The sequence below is a fragment of the Micropterus dolomieu genome, linkage group LG06, assembly GCF_021292245.1.
Source record: "Micropterus dolomieu isolate WLL.071019.BEF.003 ecotype Adirondacks linkage group LG06, ASM2129224v1, whole genome shotgun sequence".
NCBI classification, from domain to species: domain Eukaryota; kingdom Metazoa; phylum Chordata; class Actinopteri; order Centrarchiformes; family Centrarchidae; genus Micropterus; species Micropterus dolomieu.
Window position 1 is genome coordinate 16,620,878 of NC_060155.1, and position 22,957 is coordinate 16,643,834.

At 40.6% G+C, this 22,957-nt stretch overlaps 1 protein-coding gene and 1 long non-coding RNA gene across 8 annotated transcripts in view; both read left to right on the forward strand.

Annotated features, from left to right (window-relative positions):
* Nucleotides 1-20,245, forward strand: part of LOC123972715 (uncharacterized protein PB18E9.04c-like) — a 23,571-nt gene extending 3,326 nt beyond the window's left edge. For 2 of the 7 annotated variants that reach the window (XM_046052324.1, XM_046052327.1), the window contains 6 exons: nucleotides 18,292-18,390; nucleotides 18,590-18,697; nucleotides 18,897-19,004; nucleotides 19,204-19,311; nucleotides 19,526-19,609; nucleotides 19,743-20,245. In XM_046052324.1, coding sequence (XP_045908280.1) covers nucleotides 18,292-18,390; nucleotides 18,590-18,697; nucleotides 18,897-19,004; nucleotides 19,204-19,311; nucleotides 19,526-19,609; nucleotides 19,743-19,918 — 683 coding nt within the window. In that variant the 3' untranslated portion in view covers nucleotides 19,919-20,245. Of the gene's footprint in view, nucleotides 1-18,291; nucleotides 18,391-18,589; nucleotides 18,698-18,896; nucleotides 19,005-19,203; nucleotides 19,312-19,525; nucleotides 19,621-19,742 lie in introns of all 7 variants that reach the window. The other 5 variants (XM_046052329.1, XM_046052325.1, XM_046052326.1 and 2 more) reach the window with 5 other exon arrangements.
* LOC123972730 lies at nucleotides 13,860-18,177 on the forward strand. The gene is made up of 4 exons (XR_006825461.1): nucleotides 13,860-14,040; nucleotides 16,732-16,865; nucleotides 17,677-17,709; nucleotides 18,070-18,177. It is a non-coding gene; the product is annotated as an uncharacterized LOC123972730 (long non-coding RNA).
* Nucleotides 20,246-22,957: the final 2,712 nt, after the last annotated feature.

Below are 22,957 nucleotides of genomic sequence, written 5' to 3' on the forward strand. Positions count from 1 at the left end.
ATGCTGAAGCTGTTTCAAAAACTCATACTTGCTGGACTATATTTTTATCTCGATGCTGAAAGTTTGTTCCACATCTTGTAACTAAATGTATTGATGTTATCAGGGCCTGAGTCAACAATAATCTGAAGTAGTTATGTTGCTGCCAATCCATGCTCAATAACGCCTCAAGCTTTTGACAATTTCACTGTCCTCAGGGCCAACGCGGACAGAAACAGGGGTTGTTCACCTTCACTTATCTGCTTTAACCCCTAAGGAGGAAAGTGAAGATGTGATTTTAGAGGGTGTGTCTACTGTAAGTAGCCTACATGTAATTTGCAAATAAGCTTTATGAAATTACAGTCTTACAAAGAGACCGTCCATCACACCGTTTCCACGTGTAGCCTGTTCAGTGTGTGTTTCTCTCTGTTCTCTCAGTTTGTATCCCATGTCCAAGCACTTCTCCAGCAGAGCTGTGGAGGATGCACCCTGAATATAACACGCATCAAACTCACCCGTCAATCATCGGGGTCTGTGGCCAAGAGGAGGCACTGATGGGGTGCAATGTCAACTGTTGATTGATGCGTCATGTAGCCTACATGAGGTGCAGTTGTCCTGAGAAGACACAGCGGCGGGAAGCAGAAGTGTTGCAGCAAACCTCCACCCTCAGGTGGTTGAGGGTTATTAGCCTAGCATATATGTAGGCTTTTCTTTGTTTGTTTTATTTTTTTCTGTCACGTTACACCCCGCCTCCCCCAGGCCCTGTCACCAATGACATCTTTGTTTTAAATATTTTTCCAGATGTTTTCCTATAATATTTGGTGTCTTGTAGTCATTAGTCTATAGGTGTTTTGCTCTGTTGTGGCAGGAGGGTTTTGACCAGATTCACAGACAGCAGCATGAACAAAATATAGTTCCGAGCAGCCCAGTGATGACAAAGGACTACATTTCTAAACTATGCTGTTTTCTATCATATTGTTTAAAAAAAAATATTGAGAAACTTGCATGAGGTTCATAAAACGGCATCTCACACAATTAAATTCACTTAATCCATTCCTCAGTAAATATGAAATGAAATGTAAATATCAATTATATCTCCATAATTTCGCCTATGATAATAATAAATGATTTTTTAAAAATACAAAAAAAAGCTACACTGCACAGGTCTCATATGAGAATTGTTTGTTAGTTCAAAGGAAATGGTGTTATAGATTAGTTTCCGCTTCAAACGTTATAGGTAACAAAATTACTGAGAAGTGTCCGGCTGCGGACTGTAGCTCAGGTGGCGTGGCGTGAGTGAGGGTCTCAGTGTAGGTCAAAGTTCATCAGACAAGAAGGTGGGATTTGAAGAAGAAGGTGATAACATAACACTAAGGGTGCAGCAGAAGCAGCAGGCAGGTAATCACAGCTCGGTACAGCAAAAGATGAACATATGGTGTTATTGGACAAATAACACCATAAGTTGTTTTTTTTAATAAAAGTTATTCATTTCAGCTGTTTAACGTTGTTAATCTAAATAATCATATAATCTTTAAAAATAATCAAATTAAAAATAATCCTTACCCACATTTTTTATTGTTCTGTGTTTTGTTTTTTTAATCTTATTATATTCTATTGTGGTATTTTAACATGTGTGGACATCCTCAATAAACAGTTATTGTCTTTGGTTTTCTATTTGTGCCTGCTTACTATGCCAACATGAAATAGGACTGTTAACTGTTGATACAGCTTGCCTTTCATATACAGCTTTCACATTTCAAAATGTTTATGTAGTATTAGTGGAAGTTCTTATTAATATTTTTTCATGTCAATAGCAATAGTGTTGCGTCATTCAAAGAACGTTTCGTTCATTTGGCCTAATCTTGTATATGACTCGGGAAGATCGAGTAGTTTGACGGAGTAATTCGTTAATTTTCAAGCAAGCGTGAATAGTCTTGAATTCTTACGTTCACTCCTCACACGGCAGCTGCATGGGCTCCGTCAGCACAGGAAACAGAATTGATTAATTTACAACTCTCAGCTGTTGGTCTCTAGGTTTGAGTCGTTCATTTGTCACATACCAGCTCCTTCTGTGGAGTAGGAATAAACTATATAACCATTCACCACTCACATGGTTCCTCAGAGTCTTTGGTTCATTCAGCAGCCTGAGTTACTGCCAGCGCCGAACCAAAAGTCATAACTGAATTTCAGGAATTCTATTATGCAGTATATAGACTAATGAGAAAACTACGTTAAAATATGAGTTATGGAATCACAGACTGATATACTTTCTTATTTTACAGTTAATGATACTAATTGTCTATTGTCCATAGACTAAAACCAGTTCAGTTAACAATTTTAGTTCCATAAAAATCCTATTTTATTGTGTTATGTATCTGTATGTGTTAGGCAATTGTTCTTGACCTTTTCCTTAAAAAAACAACTACAGCTTTTGTAGGAGAGCACTGATTGCAAAGAACAAAACATTTACTGGGAACAAGCCAACTCAAGATTACAGACATCACAGAGCATAAATATTATTCTTTCATATTAGACTATATAGTTATTCAATTGAAATATACAATATGAGTCTGTACAGAGTTGTGTAATTATTTATTAACCATACTATTTTATAAAAATGGTTTAAAAACATAGATGCCAGTAAAACTACAATACTCTCTTGCTACTGTGTTTTTAACATGTCAACAAACAGCATGGCTGGACCAAGACAGAGTGTTAGAGAGAGAGAGAGGAGTGCATTGACACAAGTTACAGTACCACTGTCACAAACCTAAATTAAGAATGCAATATTTAAGCCGACACAACCAAGCTCAGAACAAATGAGCCTACAGGGCCATAAGCAAACAACAGTGAGCTCAACACCACTGAAGTCAACAACAACACGCACAGAAAAGGTTTTAGGGATCTAAACCCTTTCTATAGCCGCTTTCCACAGTGATCCTGCAATCAAATTCTTGAATAATAAAGCAGCATGAAAGCGGCTATATGATAACAACATCATGACAACAACCGCAATTAATAGCCTAGTATCAATCGATTCAGCACAACAATTTGGCCCATGCATGGACCAGCAGCACAGAATCAGGATGACAAAAGATGCTTTAACTCACCAGAGCTGTGGGCTCTACCGACTCCTTGCAGCCCTGCAGTGCTGTTTAACATTTTCTTCTGAGTTTAATAAACATTATGCTTTCACTGAGCTTGTAGCTGTTTTCCTCCATCTGTTTGTTATGCTGCTCAATGGCTTGCCTGTGTTGGCCAGTGAACCTAATGTTAAGCCCAGTTTTACAGCATCGTCCAGATGACTCCCGCTGTTCTCATGTTTTGCAATCCTCTCAGAAAGATGAAGATGAAAACAGTCACAGGATGGCTTCCCTAGAAGCCAAAGGTGCTTATCAGGTCACACGCTGTCAGTGTCCCTTTGACCTTAGCTTGCTGTTAGCGATGGTACTAACCTGTTGCTATCTGCAGTCTCCTATAGCTCTTATACACAGTACAGTACAAAAAACTCTGTAGCAGTGTGTCAAGCGTATTATAAACTAGCCAGGCTACTGACTCTCTGTATATTAATTAAATTGCACTTTTCTGTCTTCTGCAGTTTGTCTAAGTTACCTCCACAGAAAAACACACACTTCAAGCAGCAGGTTCACCCGCAACTCCGCTCGGCTCTGCTCTGCTCTGCTCTGCCTGTTAGGCCCACCCCTTAACCAATCACAAGTTTAGAAACGTGATAGGCATGTACATAAACGAATCGGAGGCCTTTCTAAAAATAAACGTCACAGCACGTCACGTCATAGGTTACCTTCTTAAAGTGACAGAGCCTATTATGACAACATGCTGCAAGCGGGAAGCTTCCGTTCAGTGCAAGGGGGTAAGCCAGAGATCGGACATTTTTGAAGCTGTCCAAGCAGTACTTAGCAGATTTGACGAACAACATAAGCGTCTGAACTTCGCATAGAAGCCAACTCACAAGCTGCAAAAGAAAACAAAGAAGAAATTGAAAAACTCAAGGGACAAATTGAGGTAATGAAAAAGAAAACTGCTTCTTGAGAGAACTGAGCCAGGAAAATGCAAGATACAAGAGAAGATGGAATCTCAGACTGATGGGCCTACCTGAGAAGGAAAATGAAGACACCAAGGAAGTTGTGGTCGGACTCCTAACCAGGGTGATTCTAGTGGCGGGTGATAAACTCTGAGAAATAGTTGACACGGTTCATCGCCTGGGAAGGAAAAATGATGTCGCAAATACCAAAATGCCAAGGCCCATCATCATCCAGTTTGCAACACGGACGGCCAGGAACGACATCTGGAGGAAATCCAAAGAAGCAAGGGTGTGCAAAGAGCTGAATATCCATTTCAGGGAGGACTTCTCCACAGAGGAAAAGCGCCATAAGAGACAATGCCATTACATTTAGTTACTTCTGCTAATGCATTAAGCTTTGGCTCTAATTAGAACTTATTTACAGTAGTAAAAAAAAGTGTGTGTCATTTTGTTTTACTGAAAAACATTATTTGTCTGTGTTTAACATCTGTGTCAATGCCATTCTTACCATTTATTCAAAAGTGATTCTCTTTCAGCTGCATAAATGTCAGTATGCACTGATCACATCGGTGCTTGGGAGATTTGGCAAACACATCATTGTGGGCACCCACAGGGAAATCATACTGAGGGAAAATTGGTTAAAACAGTTCCACCATTGGCCAAACCTCAGTGTCCATTCATATATTCAACTTTCTTGGTGTCACCCGACAGTCCTCTATATTTTAGCCAACGTCAGCGGCGGATTGGCCATCTGGCCATTCTGGCAAATGGCTGAGGGGCTGGACCATTTTTTGGGGCGGTCTGATCAGATTTTTAAAAAATACATTGTTTTTACAGGCCGATGGCACATATGACGGGTAGCTATTACTTGTCGATTACAGTATGGTATAATAATAATAATCATAATAATAATAATAATAATAATGGTAAATATAAGCATTTGGCCCAGTCAGTAACGACCGGCCTGGTCCCGAGATGGGCCGACCAACCCAATCCGCAGGTCATGAGAGAGAGTGCAACACAAGCTTATTGTCAGTAAAGCTAGCTTACTATTGTCAGAACAGAAAATGATAGCTAAATAATAGGCCTTGAAAAGGAAAGGCAGTGCTGAAAAAGTTAGAGAAAGCAAAAAAAAAGCAAAAAAAAAAGCCAAAAAAAAAGCTTTTTCCCCTAAGCTATCAGACTTTTAAGGCCAAGCACTCAGGAGTCTGTGTTGTGCTGGGAGCCGGTTGTTTCGTGGTGTTAGTGGACTGCATTTCGTTAGCTGCGGTGTTAATGATGTAATCGGCAGGAGGCTCAGGAGCGCACATGTAGCTACTTTCTGACCTGATACCTTCACATTAAAAGCAGTAGAGTGGCTGTTCCAAGCAACAGAGAAAACAAGTGTGTGCTTTATTTCTATGTGAGGTTAGAGTCTATTGACAGTAAGGCAGTAATAGTTTGATTTATTAATAAGTGATTTCATTGAAAAACTACATATAGCCCCTTTAAGTATGACGCTACCAACTGTGTAAAATCAGTTGAACTCGAATGGGTTCAATTCGGCTGCTTAAGCTGCAGCAGAGAACAGTAGTGCCATAGAAGAAAACATAAAAAATACAAGTAACTTAGTTTGAGTAATTTTCACACTACTTCTGCTAGTTAGCTCCAGTGTTTTTTGACAGTAGCCAATTTTAAAATGTCATTGTTTCGTGATGATTGGTTACAAGTGTTAGCTAGCCTGTTACTGAATCGCGTGACTGGAATATCAGCAGATAAAGTGAGTTTTAGTGTAAACAAACTGCCTTAGGCTGCAATACAATACAAACACATAAAACCTATAGCAATAGCCATCTACTAAATATGTGTAATGAACTTAACTTTGAACATGTAGAAATGGCCTACATGCAGAGAAACCATTTATAAATAACAGAAATGAGGTAGGTAATAAAAAAGGGTCAGGATAAAATGTGTCCCTCTGATGCCCATCGCTAAGGGAGTTTTCCCTCAGCTTTCCTCATACGGCTACTACCAAAAATATTGGTGGTATGTTACCAAAAACCTTGAACTATGACTGGATAAAGGTTTAGAGATGATTACTGGGAACAGCTCTGTATACAAAAGACGGGGAATGGAAGGTCAATTTAACATTTAAACCCATAAAACAAAGATAAGTGACCCACAAGACACAAATTCCTTTTGCCTCTGCCAAAAAACCTTCGGGAACACTCTGCACATGAGAAAAACAAATTCGAGAGAGGAGTTGGGGGAAAATGTAATAACTGAAATTATATCTAAATGTATGTATGCAAAATGTCATGTTGAATGTAAAAGTTGACCTGTGAACTTACATGTTCACATGTTTTGTTGAACTTTAATGCAATGGAAAAGTACCTAGAACACCAGAAGTGTGATGACACGGTTTAGAAATCGGCCATGTTGCCTACATGGCTGTAGTTTTTAGGGGTTTATATTTGGGAAACAAGGAGTGGTCGGCAGACTTGATTCCAGAGAGTGAAGGGAATACGTCTCCGGCAAAATTGGGTCAGTTATCTCTCTTTAAGAATTTGGATTAAGAATTGAATAATTTAATATCAATATAATGTTAAGTTTAATGTCCAATTATTGTAGTTGGCGAATCTGAGTGAATTTGAGGTACTTTGAGTAATCTTTAGGATTTTTGTCTAGGTTCTGAATAGGAGGATATTAAAGTGATCTTAACTACACTTCTATTTTTCCATTCTATTTTTATTATTTTCTTTAATTATAACTTTATGTAATCTATATTAATTGTCGTTTTCATATATTTTGTACTTTTTGTATGTTGATAAATTATTGAAAAATTAAGATACAGACTAATGATTTTGTGCCTCTGGTTTATTACATGAGGGAAACCCAGCCAAGAAAAAGGCACCACAAACACAAGTAGCTAGTCAAATGTTAAAATATATCATTAAATACATGCATACACAGGCTAGAGTATGGAATAAATCCTTACATAGGGTGGAACATAGGCTTCTATTGCAGACACTCACATGCAATAGTTAGATGATAAAATCAATATAAATGATTACTTTAGGAGGTTAAAAAAGTAACTTTTAATTACTTAGCAAATTAGTAAATTTTAAATGAGATACTTTTTACTTTTACTTGAGTAGATTTTTATACCAGTAACTTTACTTGTACTGAAAGTTCATTAAAGTAATCACACTTTTACTTAAGAAGAATATTTTTGTACTCTTTCCGCCTCTGATCACACGCCTGCGCTGTACTGGGTTTCCTTTTTTAACCTGGATAAAAGTTGTCGCTGTATAATTCACACTCTGGTTGTCACACTTTTCACACTGGCTAACATTTACTGGGCACCATCCATCACAATTGTATAAATGTCATACCAAATGAAAGAAGGAAGTCTTAGGGACATATTTTGTTTTCATTACATCTTCTGATCTTATCTCATTATGGAGTTGTAGACTGTTGAATAAAGAGTGTGCACTGACTATTAGCCCCACAGGCATGTAAGTTGTCACACTGCATCAGGTAAGTTGTCAAACTGGATTGTCAAAAACTAAGAACACAATTACTACTAATTTCTAATGGTTGGAACTGATGTGAGCAGCGGGGTGGGAATGACAGCATAATTTTTTTGGCATAATTCAGTCCATCCATGGAAATATAAGGCTTGTGGTTGTCCAAAAGGAGTAAACAGGACTTCTCATTTGAGAACTATGTTCATTGAGATGTTTCAGGAAATCAACAAAGTGTGTATCTTTCATCCATCGATAGGGATTACCCCCTCTTTTGCCAGGTGGCCCGTTGATCAGGAACTGATTGCGGAAGTTGACATGGAGGAAAATAAGTTTCCCTCATAAGCATGAACATCAGCTGGTGTGCCATGCCCAACTGCTAGGCATATCTTTTGATCACCCTCAGCAACAGACCAAAATTAACATCACAAGTTTAATAAGCTTCCATGTTAAAAATCTTCCGTGTGGCTTTTTATAACCAACTGTTGTTGTTGGCATGGCTGTCTGACTTCTTCTGTGGTGATCATTTTACAGAACCATGTCAGAGTACGGTAATATGGTAGTACAGTTATGACAAAATGATTTGCTGTCCTGGTTGATTTGTTCTGCAACTTCACCCGTCTGGTTGCCTCTAATATTATAAAGTCAGGTGGTGTACAGCCATGCTCTTTTTTCTTTTTTTTTTTGATAATTTCTAACCATCTTCCTTTAGGCTTGTGGCGCTTACCCAGTGCCTATTCCCGTAAGAAACGTCTTAGAAGACAGGGTAAGCGGGGAGGTGTACTGGTGAGATCCAAAGCCTACCTGATGCCCACCGATGCGATCAATCCTCACCTCTGGAGCGATGGATGGTACCGTCGCTCCACTGTCTACTCACCGGACTTTAGAGGCCGATTTTATGAATCTTATTGACTTATTCAATCTTAACCAGTCAGTGACCGGCCCAACACATGAAAAAGGTCACACATTGGACCTTGTACTGTCGCACGGTCTCTGTGTCCATATTAAGGAAATCTGTAATATCCGATCACCTTCCTGTTCTGTTCACTGCTACCATCCCATGCTCCAGGATCGCAGCTTGTCATCCTACTCGTCTTCAGCGTGCGATCAACCCTTCAACTACGCTGCAGTTTGCAAATGCTTTTAAAGAATCTAAACTCTGTAACTTGGATGGTGGATGTGGTCTCAGTGCTGCGGAGCTCATTTCCTCCTTTGGCTCCACCTGCACTGATATCCTGGACTCTGTTGCTCCTTTTAGAATTAAACTCCTAAAGCCATCCTCAGAACCATGGCTAAATAACACAACCCGCTCTCTTAGGCGTACTTGTAGACAAACTGAAAGGAAATGGAAAAAAGATCAGCTCCAGGTCTCCCTAGAAATTCTAAGAGACTGCCTTGCAAGCTATCAGAGAGCTGTAAAAATCGCTAAAACTACATTTATATCCAACATTGTCTCCAACAATAATCATAGGCCCCAGGTTCTCTTCAAAAATCTAAACTCCCTTATAAATCCTAGTGATGCAGCTCAAATTGTGCCCAAACTTACATTATGCGAAGATCTAAAAACATTTTTTATTGGAAAGATTTCTGTGCTTAGATCTTTACCAAATTCCTCTGCCATAGACCCTTAAGTTCCTCCTATATACTCAGCTGTCTTTAAACAGTTTGAGCCTGTATCACTCTCCTCACTATCTAAGATAGTTCAGAATCTGCGGCCTACAAATTGTCCCTAAGATATCCTTCCCTCTTGTCTTCTAAAGGACGTTTTTAATACTATTGGGTCCAGCATTCTTATTTGAATAAATACATATCTGAGCACAGGGTGTGTCCCAGCTGCTTTTAAACATGCTGTAGTGCAGCCTCTGGATCAGGCCTACTTCCAAACTACCTTTTCTCTCAAAAGTGTTGGAAAGAATAGTCCTGAACCAATTACAAACATTCTTCATCCATGGCATCCAGGGGAAGTTCCAGTCTGGCTTTAAACCACGTCATAGTACAGAAACAGCTCTTTTAAGGGATTTTAATGATCTCCTTTTAACGGTGGACTCAGGCAACTCTGCTGTTCTGGTGCTTCTAGACCTGACTGCCGCCTTTGACACTGTGGATCACACAATCCTTTTATCTCGCCTTGAACACTGTGTAGGTATCAAAGGTATTGCCTTGAAATGGTTTCAGACATACCTGACTGATAGGAGCTTCTCTGTTCATTTAGCTGAACACTCTTCGTCAGCAGCTCCTCTCACCTGTGGGGTCCCTCAAGGCTCTATTTTGGGCCCTTCTCACTGTATATGCTGCCACTGGGTTCCATTTTCCAGAAACATAACATCTCCTATCACTATTTTGCTGATGATGTCCAAATCTACTTGCCTATGAAATCCATAACCAAAGAGTCTGTGCAACCATTGTTAGACTGCTTAAAGGAGGTAAAAACCTGGATGGAGTTAAACTTCCTCACTTTGAATGAAAATAAAACAGAGATCATCACGTGTGCACGTTTAGACGTACTGGGTGACCCTCTTGGCACTTTGGGCCCCTTAGCCTCCCAAAATCTATTAAAAATCTTGGTATTATTTTTGACACCTCATTCAGACCAGCTTCTTCCAGTTAAGCCTTCTAGCTAAAATAAAGGCCTATCTCCCTCCCAAAGACCTTGAAAAAGTCATCCATGCTTTTATTACTGCTCGGCTGGATTACTGTAATTCATTATACATGGGTCTAAATCAGAAATCTTTAAATCGCCCCCAGTTAATCCAAAACGCAGCTGCTTGCCTTTTAACAAAAACAAAAAAGCGTGAACACATAACTCCTGTCTTGGCCTCCCTCCACTGGCTACCTGTCCATTATAGGATAGATTTTAAGATTTTATTGCTTGTTTTTAAGGCCTTAAATGGTCTGGCGCCATCTTATCTAGCTGATCTCTTATGCCACCATTCTCCAGTAAGAACACTGAGGTCAACAAATCAGCTGCTCCTGGATGTCCCAAAATCAAAGCTTAAAAAAAAGGGCGACAGAGCCTTTGCAGTGGGTGCCCCCATCCTATGGAACAACCTCCCCATGCATATTAAAGCTGCACAGACCCTACAAACATTTAAATCGCTGCTTAAGACGCACCTATTTGCAGTAGCGTTTAACTTTCGTTACCTGTTTTCTGATGTTTTAAAGTGTTGTTGTTTTGTTTCACTTTGGTTGTAGTAATTTTTATACTTGTTATTTATGTATTTGACATCGACCCTGTTCAGCACTTTGGTCAACTGTTGTTGTTTTTAAATGTGCTATAGAAATAAAATTGACATTGACATATTAGGGGTGTGCAATATGTCATTTGTGCAAGGGTTGTGCTACATTGCGGGGAATGCAGCCGACAGAGTTGTTAAATAAAAACTGGCATTGGGAGAAGGAGTCAATGTGCTACTAGGTAACTGTCTAATGTATTGTGTTGCATGAGATTATGTGTTGAGAGATGCTTTATTTCTGTATTTTGTATTATCTTGTAAAGCTGCAGAACAGACAGAGTCAAAAACAAATTTGCCTTCAATGACAATAAAGTATATCTCTTTATCATTGAAATCTCTTGGAGCACGATAATCGCAGTGTCATCAGAGCAGGAACACGATGAAATCCTGAAGAAAGTTATGGAGAGAGCAAGGGAAGCAAAGGTGAAGTTTAACAAAGATAAAATCCAGTTTAAAATCGACACAGTGAGATACACGGGGCACGTCATAACGGCAGCAGGACAGAGGGCTGACGACACAAAGATCAAAGCGATTGCCGACACGCCGGCCCCAGAAGACTAACAAAGCCTCCAACGCCTGCTGGGAATGACAAAATTTCTGGCGCAATACATACCAAATGCAGCCTCACTCACAGCGCCCCTCAGACAGCTGCTTAAGAAGGATGTAGCATGGCAGTGGTGCTCACACCACAGCGCAGCGCTACAGACACTGAAGTCTATCCTCACACAAGCTCCAGTGCTGAGGTATTATGATCACAAAAAGCCACTAATGCTACAAGCAGACTCCTCAAAAGATGGACTGGGGGCCTGTCTGCTGCAGGAAGGTCGCCCAGTGTGCTATGTCTCATGAGCGCTCACCAACACCAAAAAAAGGTACGCACAAATAGAGAAACAGTTGCTTGCTATAGTGTTTGCCGCCAAGAGATTCCACCAATATGTTTATGGTAGAACAGTAATCGTGCAGTCTGATCATAAGCCTCTGGAGGTCATCGTGCGCAAGCAAAGCACCAGCGCGCCTGCAAGGAGTACTGCTACAACTGCAAAGGTATGATCTAAGCATCACATACACACCAGGCAGGCACATGTACATTGCCGACACACTCTCATGCGCTACTGCGAGCAGGAACGGAGGAAATGTTAACGAGAACCGACATTGTAATGGTCTGAGACAAAATCGTCATACCCCAGAGCTTCAGGAGTGCAGCGCACAAAGGCAAAGCATGAAAAGTCCTCTACTGGCCTGGCATGGCATGAAACATAGAGACAATGGTGGAAGTGCGTGCAGTGCCAGCAGCTACAGGCTAAACACCAGGCAGAGCCGCTTGTCCCACATCAGGTTCCAGACCAGCCATGGATGAAAGTTGGAGCTGACATCTTCGAGTTGAGTGGTCAGTCGTATCTTCTGTTAGTCGATTACCTGACCAAATATCCTGAGGTGCTCAACATACCTGATAAAACAGCTTATACGGTTATTCAGAAAATGAAGTCGGTTTTCGCCAGGTACGGGATTCCTAGAGAGCTAGCAAGCGATCATGTCCCATTCGCCTGCTATGAAATGAAGTTGTTTGCAGATTCATGGGAATTCAAACTCACACATTTTAGCCCAGGTTTCCCCTCTTCAAATGGAATGGCTGAGCGGGCCATAAAGACTGTGAAACATGCGCTGAAGAAAGCCATGCAGACCGGCACTGATCCACATCTGGTGTTTTTGTCTTTGAGGAACACACCAGTGACAGGACTGAACATGCACAAATGTTGATGGAAAGAATCCTGCGGAGCACACTTACGTGTTCCAGTGCTGTGCTGAAACGGTCAACCCCCCAGCACATCCAAGACAAAATACAGGACCTGCAGTCACGCCGAAAGCAATACTAAAACCAGCATGCAAAGTCACTGCCAGCGTTGACCCCAGGTGACACCGTACACATGCAGACACAGCAAGGAATTCTGCTTGGGAGCCTGCAGTTGTCATCAGGCAGAGAGATGAACCACGCTCCTACACTGTGCAGACGCCGGCAGGAAGGATGCTCAGGAGGAACAGGCGACATCTGAGGAAGATACACCCGAGTCTCTTCAGAGACACTCGCTTTGAGGAACATTTGGACTCAGACGTACAAGCTTCTCAGACACGTGAGTCAGATGATACACCATCGTAAGACCCGCCACCACAAGATTCTCCCCCTGTGAGTATGGACAGTAGACCTACATGCTACACCAGAGGTGGTAGAGCGGTCAGACGCCCTGCCAGGTACAGAGACTGATCTCATGGACAATTCATGCTGTTGTTCAATAAGTGTGCCTAGAGGGTTTTAAAAAATAGCACACTTGCAGTTGAAAGGAAGGGGGTGATGGAGTGTTTAACTTGAAATGTTTTATGTATGTTCAAAATGTTTGCATGCTTCATACAAGAATGCAGAACAGAAAAGTGGTTTGGAATGATTTATGGAAGCCATTGGTTCATTGAACACATGCTTTATTAATTATTGAAATATACATGTTGAAAGTAGGCATGTTTAATGTTGCCACACCTGAGTTAATGGCTAAAGTTTAGGTAGCTGATTTTGTGGGACCACCTCCCACCCTCTTGGAAAAGAGGGATGTGGTAGCCTATATTAGATTGAGCTCGACTGTGTTGCACTGTCAATGTTGCTACTGGGTGTTCGGGTTGTGATTTGGGCTCCTGTTGTAGAGATGTTGAAATGTGAATAAAGACGTGCTCGTACCGCAGCCTTGCCTCCGTGTATATGATTGCATAGTAGTCTAACCCACAATCTATTATACTATAGCAGGGTGTCCGCGGGGTCTTAAAAAGTCTTAAAAGGTAATAAATCAATTTTTGCGAAAATTAAGGCCATTAAAAAGTATTAAAAAGTCTTGATCGCCATTTAACAGGGTATTAAATTCTGTAGATATTTTTGTCAATGTGAACATCCTTTTTGTCCAAAGAGTTTGTATGGTAAAAGTGTGGGAGAACATATTTATTTATAGGCGTATTGCGTAGCCAAAATTACTAGACAGGCAGAACGTAACGAGTTATTATTTTGTGTGACGTTAGGCGCAGGGATCTAGGATCTACCGTGCGAGCCTTTCACTCTCATACGCCCCTAAAAATAGATCCGTGCGAACCGAAAAACTGATTTACGAGCACAACCGACTGCAACCTTCCACCACGCCGGATCCCCAATGCTAACTGTTCAAAACGTGGTCGGACTGAGCTCTGTGGCCGCTTGAACAGCCCCGTTACTCAAAAACAAGAGCAAGATGCGCAGTCAGCAGGTGAAGCGGTAAGACAGCAGACAACGGGGAGAATATAAGCAGCATATTGGTTTGGCTAACGTTAGCTGGCTATTTAGCTACATCTGTGCCTTTTTATTAAAACACGTTCAACTTTTCATAAAGCCGAATATGAATATGTTTTCGGTGTTGCACTTTGTAGACTGTCCCTGCGCACTCGTCTCACAGCTGGCTGCACGTAGAGACCAATGTTATTTGTGCCGCTCCTAGGAAGACTCATTTATGTGACAATGTACTTGTAGCTTGTTGTCTACTTAACTACGATAATAAAGAGGAGTCGTTTGAGTTTCAAACACATTTTGCTTATGAGTTATTGATCCCGGAAGCTCGAATCTCATTTGTACTAGTTTCTCCTCCAGGTTGTGGATCGAGCCACTGTAGTGGAAAGATTTAGCCAGAGCCAGGATGCCATTGTGCCAATATGTGCTGCTTAGCCTCCTCCTCCTCCTGAGAGCAACACGTTCCCCTTGTTCTATTTACATCTGTTTTACTAAAGTTTACACAAATCAGCTTTAGGATGCAGAGGTGGGCTGTGTGGTTTTTTTTTTGTGGCTTCTAGCAGTAAGGTTTCAGTTACAACTATGTGAGGTAGTTATCAACTGGTCGGCGTTTACAGGCAAGCTAACATTATCTAGTTTGAACCAACTAAAACACAAAGTCACACTGTTTCACATGTTTTGCAGTAATGTTGCGCACATAAACATCACAGCCTGCTTAAGACAATGGATTTTCGCAGGAAATCCGACGAGTCCTTCACATATAAAACAGTAGGCCTAAACAGGCTGTTATAGGCAACTGAGAAAGTTGGTGAATGCCTCAATTTTTAGGTGAGGTTACAACCTGGTCATGTATAGGTAATAAAATGTTATAGATATGTTTAAATACCTTTTAAAATCTCCACAATTCCCCTTTTAAAGGTGTGAGGCTGACTTAACCGGTTACAGCTGAAAGTGGCGCGGCAGTCTTAAATTATGTTGAAAAGGTCTTGAAAAAGGTCTTAAAAGGTATTGAATTTCACTTCTGGATTCCTGTATATACCCTGTATAGTAGTAGACCTTACATAGAGACGCACCAGTTTAATCATTGTTGTATGTCTTTGATATATTTAACCTCACTGTGTATTCACTTTAGTTAGTTAATAAATTTCACCTTAATCACAGGAACTGTGTGTGTACTGTTTAAATCCAAGTCACTGGACGGAGGACTCACGACTTTGATATGAGACCAACTGATTGATTAAACTGATTCAAAATGATTGGCAATTATTAACTAGCTGATCACTAGTAAATAATTGTGTAATTATTAAAGCTATACCCAAGGAGTCCTAAAGCCTTGGGCGGACAGCAAATTTTAGGTGGTGCCCCAAAACGAGTGCAAAAATAATATTTCCTATAACTTTATTAAAGATAAATAGATAGGTTTGCTACACTACTTATTTGTATTCATGTGTATTACAATTTGAGAGCAGTCAATAAGAAAACATTTTGCTGCAATGTTTACATCCTATACTGTGTTCATTAACTAGGATGTTGCTGGAATCAGTACAGTTACAGACCCCCTGGTCTTCTAGTACCAGCGCAGTGAGGAAGGATGCTACTGTAGGCCTAGCACAGTGGTTCTCTACCTTTTTTGGGCCAGCGCCCCCCTATCTAGTATCCAGGTCCCTTGCTGGCCCCCATCGAAAAAGATGTAGGCTATTTGCCCTGAATATTGTTGATTAATATTATTATTCTTGTTGTTACCATTGTTATTAAAAACATGAAAAATCACACAATTAAATGACAAACAACATTTATTACTATCCCAGGGTACAAAAAGCCATTTAATTAATAAGTATATAATTGTTCCTCTCATAAACTTTGTGTAAACCCAGAATTTTCTTGGATGGGGAATTAATAAGTGGGGGGTCTGGGGGTCATCTCCCAGAAGATTTTGAGCATTAAAGACTTAATTTTCTGCATACTGGTGAACTTTTCAGCACCAATTTACATAGACACACAAAATTCAGGTGGCAGGTGACAATTCAGAATATAACAATATAATGCAGTAAGGCTCTCAGGTATTCTTTATTGCTTTTAAATATGTTTCTCCTGTAGATCTTATTTAATATCATGCCTGCTGAGTCAACACACATGATGTAGTCTTCGCTACTCTTTTGTGTCTTTTGTTGATGATGGTAAATTAAATCATTTTAATTCAGTTATTAACTCCTGGACTTTAATTGGCTAGCTAATCTGTTTTAGCAGGTTTTCTACTCATGTTCATGTATTTAAACAGGATAACTGCAGGATATAACAGGAAAATACGGGAGAATCCTGGGGAAAACGTGAGGTTTAACAAGTATGCAACACTTCAGGCAGAAATTTCACCACAAATCCACATACACGTTAACTTCAGCACCCCGGATAAAGTGCAGCTCACAGTCCCAAATATAGCAAGTTTGTGCCTCAGTTTTTAACGTTACATTTTTACTTTCACGGCACTCACTGGTGTCGCATCAGGTGCTGGATGCTAAGTTGCTTTCAGGGTAAATCTGACAACGGAATATCCCCCTTGTAAATGTGATTGCAAAGCATTCATGGTGTATTCCTCAGAGAAATTAACGCTTTTAAGAGAAAGACATTTTCCATTGTAATATCAAGAAAGAGAGTATCCATTGAGTATCATCTGAAATTTTACAGATGATACTCTGACTTCTGTTCCCATGAAGGCAGCACGGAGCTGCGCCACTAGAAGCTGAAGAGAAGAAGAGTTACAATACACAACGTCTCGCTCCAGTTGCAGTGGAGTAAACTGGCGGCAACTGTTACATATGGTACTGCTTATATTATTTCACCAACTGATACAAAGTACTGAATGCGGATGGGGATGTGTGATAATAAAACATTAAAAGGTAGCTGTAGCAACTTACAGAGTCTACCTAATCAACTAACTAAAATATTACATGGTAATTTGGCATCTTTGTAGTTTGTGTGGTTTTTATATAGAGATTTGTGTTTCCAGTTTCTAAGTCTTATATCATAATGGCCATGTATACAGTACAGAGTGGCATAATACAGCATAATAAGAGTGCCCAACGGTAGGAATGAAATGCAATAAATAGTTGTTCAAATGTTGCAGAAATTGGGTCATATTGTGACTTTGAATGTTTGTACATTGGAGATGTTCAGCTTTGAGTATTCATAGTCTACATAGTTAAATTTGTGGCAACATTAGTCATTGGATTTTCAAGTGTACCGTAGATACAACAACATTCTATGTCTAAAAAATCTTTAGAGAAAGACAAAACAGGTTCAACATGTTTCCAGGTCGTCATGTGCCAACACTGTTCTGTTTGCCACTTGCCAGTCCATCATGGGTCGTTTTGCTCTGTACTTCCTTCTCCTGATGACTTTGCTGCTTCTCTACAATGACATCACAATCACATTTACTACTGAACAAGTGTACAATATATACCATGGCATGGCTTGTTTCTAATGATAAAAATTATTATTTTTTAAACATGTGGGTAACTCATAAACGGCTTCAAATGACAAAACTTGTCACTTGTAACAGCATACTTTCTCACATTTATGTTTTTTCCAAATAATGGTGAAATCACAAGTTAATTTTTCTTTATTTTTTAGCTCAAACAACGGTTCCAAATACCAGCCAAACAGGTAATGTCAACAACACCACAGTGTACACTAATAATTCTTTGGTCCGGTTGACTTGGGGAAGAGACACTTTTTGACTTTAGTTATTGCCTTCAGTGTGTAGTATAGGAGGCAACAGCAGGGAGTGTAGAGCTCTTTTGTTACTCTGCTCCACTAGATTATGCACTTCAGTGGATGAGGTGGTTCGTGAATATTATTATTTATTATTATAAATACTTATTTTTACATCATACTGGCAGGCTCATCTTAGATTGGCTGGCTAAATGTTAATTGTGTAAATTTCTGTCCATGGATCTTAATTGACAGCTGCAACTTTGTTATTTGTCTTGAATTATTGTTTCAACAAAACTGTGTGTGCTCCAGGCTGTGCAGGTCCTCCAGTTCTGTGTTGTGCTGGTCAAAATAACAGCTGTTTCAGGGGAGGATGTTTTTGTGATGAGGTCTGTGTGTCAGTTCGGGATTGCTGTCCTGACTACAACTCCACGTGCACACAGCGTAAGTGAAGCTGAACACAAGAAATCAAAGGTGCATCATTTCAAGCATTCTGTCTTAAGTCAGTTTAAAATCTTTTCTTCTTGACTACAGATTTCACTACTGCACTACCAACTGGATCCAGTACAACCATAAACAGCACCACGTCTACACCAGTAGATGGCAGCAATACCACAGCATCCATTACTACAAGTAAGTCATTAAGATGTTCTATGCTGAAGCTGTTTCAAAAACTCATACTTGCTGGACTATATTTTTATCTCGATGCTGAAAGTTTGTTCCACATCTTGTAACTAAATGTATTGATGTTCTCGGGGCTGGAGTCAACAAAAGTCCTCAGCAGTTAGCATTCAGTCTAAGTCAGTTTAAAATCTTTTCTTCTTGACTACAGATTTCACTACTGCACTACCAACTGGATCCAGTACAACTATAAACAGTACTACATCTACACCAGTAGATGGCAGCAATACCACAGCATCAACAGTCTCCATTACTACAAGTAAGTTATTAAGATGTTCTATGCTGAAGCTGTTTCAAAAACTCATACTTGCTGGACTATATTTTTATCTCGATGCTGAAAGTTTGTTCCACATCTTGTAACTAAATGTATTGATGTTCTCGGGGCTGGAGTCAACAAAAGTCCTCAGCAGTTAGCATTCAGTCTAAGTCAGTTTAAAATCTTTTCTTCTTGACTACAGATTTCACTACTGCACTACCAACTGGATCCAGTACAACTATAAACAGTACTACATCTACACCAGTAGATGGCAGCAATACCACAGCATCAACAGTCTCCATTACTACAAGTAAGTTATTAAGATGTTCTATGCTGAAGCTGTTTCAAAAACTCATACTTGCTGGACTATATTTTTATCTCGATGCTGAAAGTTTGTTCCACATCTTGTAACTAAATGTATTGATGTTCTCGGGGCTGGAGTCAACAAAAGTCCTCAGCAGTTAGCATTCAGTCTAAGTCAGTTTAAAATCTTTTCTTCTTGACTACAGATTTCACTACTGCACTACCAACTGGATCCAGTACAACTATAAACAGTACTACATCTACACCAGTAGATGGCAGCAATACCACAGCATCAACAGTCTCCATTACTACAAGTAAGTTATTAAGATGTTTTATGCTGAAGCTGTTTCAAAAACTCACACTTGCTGGACTATATTTTTATCTTGATGCTGAAAGTTTGTTCCACATCTTGTAACTAAATGTATTGATGTTATCAGGGCCTGAGTCAACAATAATCTGAAGTAGTTATGTTGCTGCCAATCCATGCTCAATAACGCCTCAAGCTTTTGACAATTTCACTGTCCTCAGGGCCAACGCGGACAGAAACAGGGGTTGTTCACCTTCGCTTATCTGCTTTAACCAATAAGGAGGAAAGTGAAGATGTGTTAGAGGGTGTGTCTACTGTAAGTAGCCTACATGTAATTTGCAAATAAGCTTCATGAAATTACAGTCTTACAAAGAGACCATCCATCACACCGTTTCCACGTGTAGCTTGTTCAGTGTGTGTTTCTCTCTGTTCTCTCAGTTTGTATCCCATGTCCAAGCACTTCTCCAGCAGAGCTGTGGAGGATGCACCCTGAATATAACACGCATCAAACTCACCCGTCCATCATCTGTGTGACCGGGTCCATGGTGCAGCTGGTCCCGAGGAGACAGCGGAAGCAGAAGTGTTGCAGCAAACCTCCACCCTCAGGTGGTTGAGGGTTATTAGCCTAGCATATGTGTAGGCTTTTCTTTCTTTGACATCTTGGTTTTAAATATTTTTCCAGATGTTTTCCTATAATATTTGGTGTCTTGTAGTCATTAGTCTATAGGTGTTTTGCTCTGTTGTGGCAGGAGGGTTTTGACCGGATTCACACACAGCAATATGAACAAAATATAGTTCCGAGCAGCCCAGTGATGACAAAGGACTACATTTCTAAACTATGCTGTTTTCTATCATATTGTTTTATTGCCATAACATGTGGTTCTGTCAAGATGTGAACACTGTTGCTAGGGTAATATTAAAGTATTTTGCACAAAAAATTACATGATTGTAATGCTGTGGTTTCATTGGCTAAAATAAGAAAGCACTGCATGCATCAATTAAGGAAAGCACATTGCATGGAAAAGAATATTGAGAAACTTTCATGAGGATCATGCATCTCATACAATTCAATTCACTTAGCCATACAATTCTTCCCTTAAATTGAAAAAAATTTAAATTAAATTATCGATTATATCTCCATAATTTCACTTATGGGTTGGATAATACTAATGAACGGTTTTTTAAAAAAAATATTATATATAAATATTTGGTCTGCCTCGCCCAAAGTATCAGGGTAATGTTGTCTGTCCAGGTATCTACTCGTGGTGACCCCAGCACTTCAAGGGAGGAGGATGAGGCAAAAATTTAATTATGAGAGGGGAAAAGAGAGGAAACGGGTCCACATGGCCTCGGGGACCGGCATAACCTCTAGAAGCGGATAGTTCAAATTAGACCAGTATTGTCAGTGCAGACCCACCTTTGACCCTGGAGATTTAATTGCACGGAAGCCCCAAATGCAAACGTGTAAATGGGTTTCTTTCTTTCCTTGGTGCGTGTCTGCCGGAGCATCTGATCATTGTGTAGCCTACCTGTTCAGCCGCCCAACCCGATGCCAAGCCGAGGCGTCCTCCTCCGCAAAGGGAAGCGACTTGTGGTGCAAATCAGAAAAGCGTGTGTTCTCTTGATGTTCCTCTCCACGATCGCGCTGAGCAATTGAAGTTAATTCTACAGAGTGAGTCTCGGGATCACATTTCGCCACAGCTTTGTAAACTTAGATCATATGGGGTCACCGAGAGGTTGAAGCGGCCCTGTAGCCGCGCGTCGAGTCTCCAAAGATCAGTTACAATGTAATGGCAAAGGAATGTCGCTCAGACCTGGCTATAGCATGGAGCCTTTGGCCCTAATTACAGCCATTTTGAGAGCGGGATGTCATTTTATTTTATTCAGAAACATTGTTTGCGTCCTGCAATATATGATCTATAATTACTGTAGAGGACGACATCTTAGAGTGCAATTACACAGCACAACAGTTATTCATTTATCCTTAAAATTCTAACACAAGTCTAATATAAATGTAACCCTTATCTAATTTGTTCAGTATGTTCAGTAAAATGAAATTGAATTCAGAGAATGGAAAATCCAATGGCAGGGCAATACTCTCTCTCTCTCTCTCTCTCTCTCTCTCTCTCTCTCTCTCTCTCTCTCTCACACACACACACACACACACACACACACACACACACACACACACACACAGTGTCCGTGTTGTCCACACCATCAGTCTCTTAAGGTATCCCTGGTTCCCTGTGGTGTGTGCATGTCGAAGGCCCCAGTGTTATTGATCCTGATTGGGCCTCACAGGAGGAGATTCCGGCCTGCCATTGACCCACACTTCTCCATGTTTCCACCCTTCTCTCAGATCATCAGAGGCAGCCGTCTCCTCCTGCCTGCCGGCCTGGCTGCCTCCTCGCATGAGATTTCTGATTGTCAGATGGAAGGGGGAAAAGGGGAAAAATGAACTTACTACAGGTTTTGCCAAATCACTAGCAGCTCTGGTCTGAGTAGTCCGCACTGACGTTTTTCTGGCTTGGTGACTGTCAAAACATCCCCCCATGCGTTTGTACCCTCCCTCCTTCTCCTTAGAAAGCCTGTGGCTCACAGGCTGCTCTCTTCTTCAAAGTAAAACTTCTCCACCATGTGGCCTGTGTTGAATTTTTGTGTTGACTGCTGCCCGGTATGTATGAACTCCTCGTAGGGGTCCTTGTTCTCCTCGTCGCTGCCTATGCACTTGAAAAGTGTCATGGCAAGGAAGGAGTAGAAGACCATGACAAACAGGATGTAAAAGTAAGCATTGTCGTAAGTCTCCCTGGTACTGGACGATGGACTGGTGCTGGACCGAGGGCTCACTGTGGTGCTGGAAGCGGTCATGTTAGTTTGCTGTCCATTGATGCCAACACCGGTGTCCTCCAGAATCTGCTGGCATCTGGAGAGAAGAGGAAGCAGGAGGGTCCGGTTCATGCGTTTCATACCAGAATTACGGGAAGACAGACTAAGCAAAGAAACAAAATAAACCAAAAGCATTAGACAGAAAAGGTACAAGAGCGACTGAGAGAGCGCTACAGATGGAAAGTGTGAGAGGCAAGCACTCACCACTTTAGGAAAGGCATGCTGTGAGTCATCCACCCGCTCTTCAAGAGACTTGATAAGGTGGTATTTCAGAGATAAAGCCCACTCCTTCTTTCGTATTGAATGCAGCCAAGATATCATAAAAGCACAAGTATGACCTCAGAAAGAAGTGTACAGAACTGTTTAAAAAGAAATTAATCTGAATCAGTAACACACTGATTTCAATTCTCCAAGGACATTCTGGCTCAACATTTTCTAAAGCTGCCTTTTAACTCTTTTTCCTATCTGAAACTCTCTTCTTTTTTTCCAGCTCGTCCTCTTTGTGCTCCCTCCTTCACTTTCAATTTTGGACATTGGAAGCTGCAGAGACGCTCGGATTGTTGTCAGCTCCGGTCAAGTAGTCTGCTCATTTCAAAGAGTGTTGGGGTCAGAGGTTAAGTTGTCTCCAGTGTGTTGCTGCTTGACTGACACTCCACTCCAAAGCAACCCCTTTGGCTTTTTCACTCATTGTGTCTTACAAGTTGAGTACTTGTAAAAAAAAATAAAAATAAAATAAAGTTTGTAGAGTAAAGAAAACAGTGAAATGT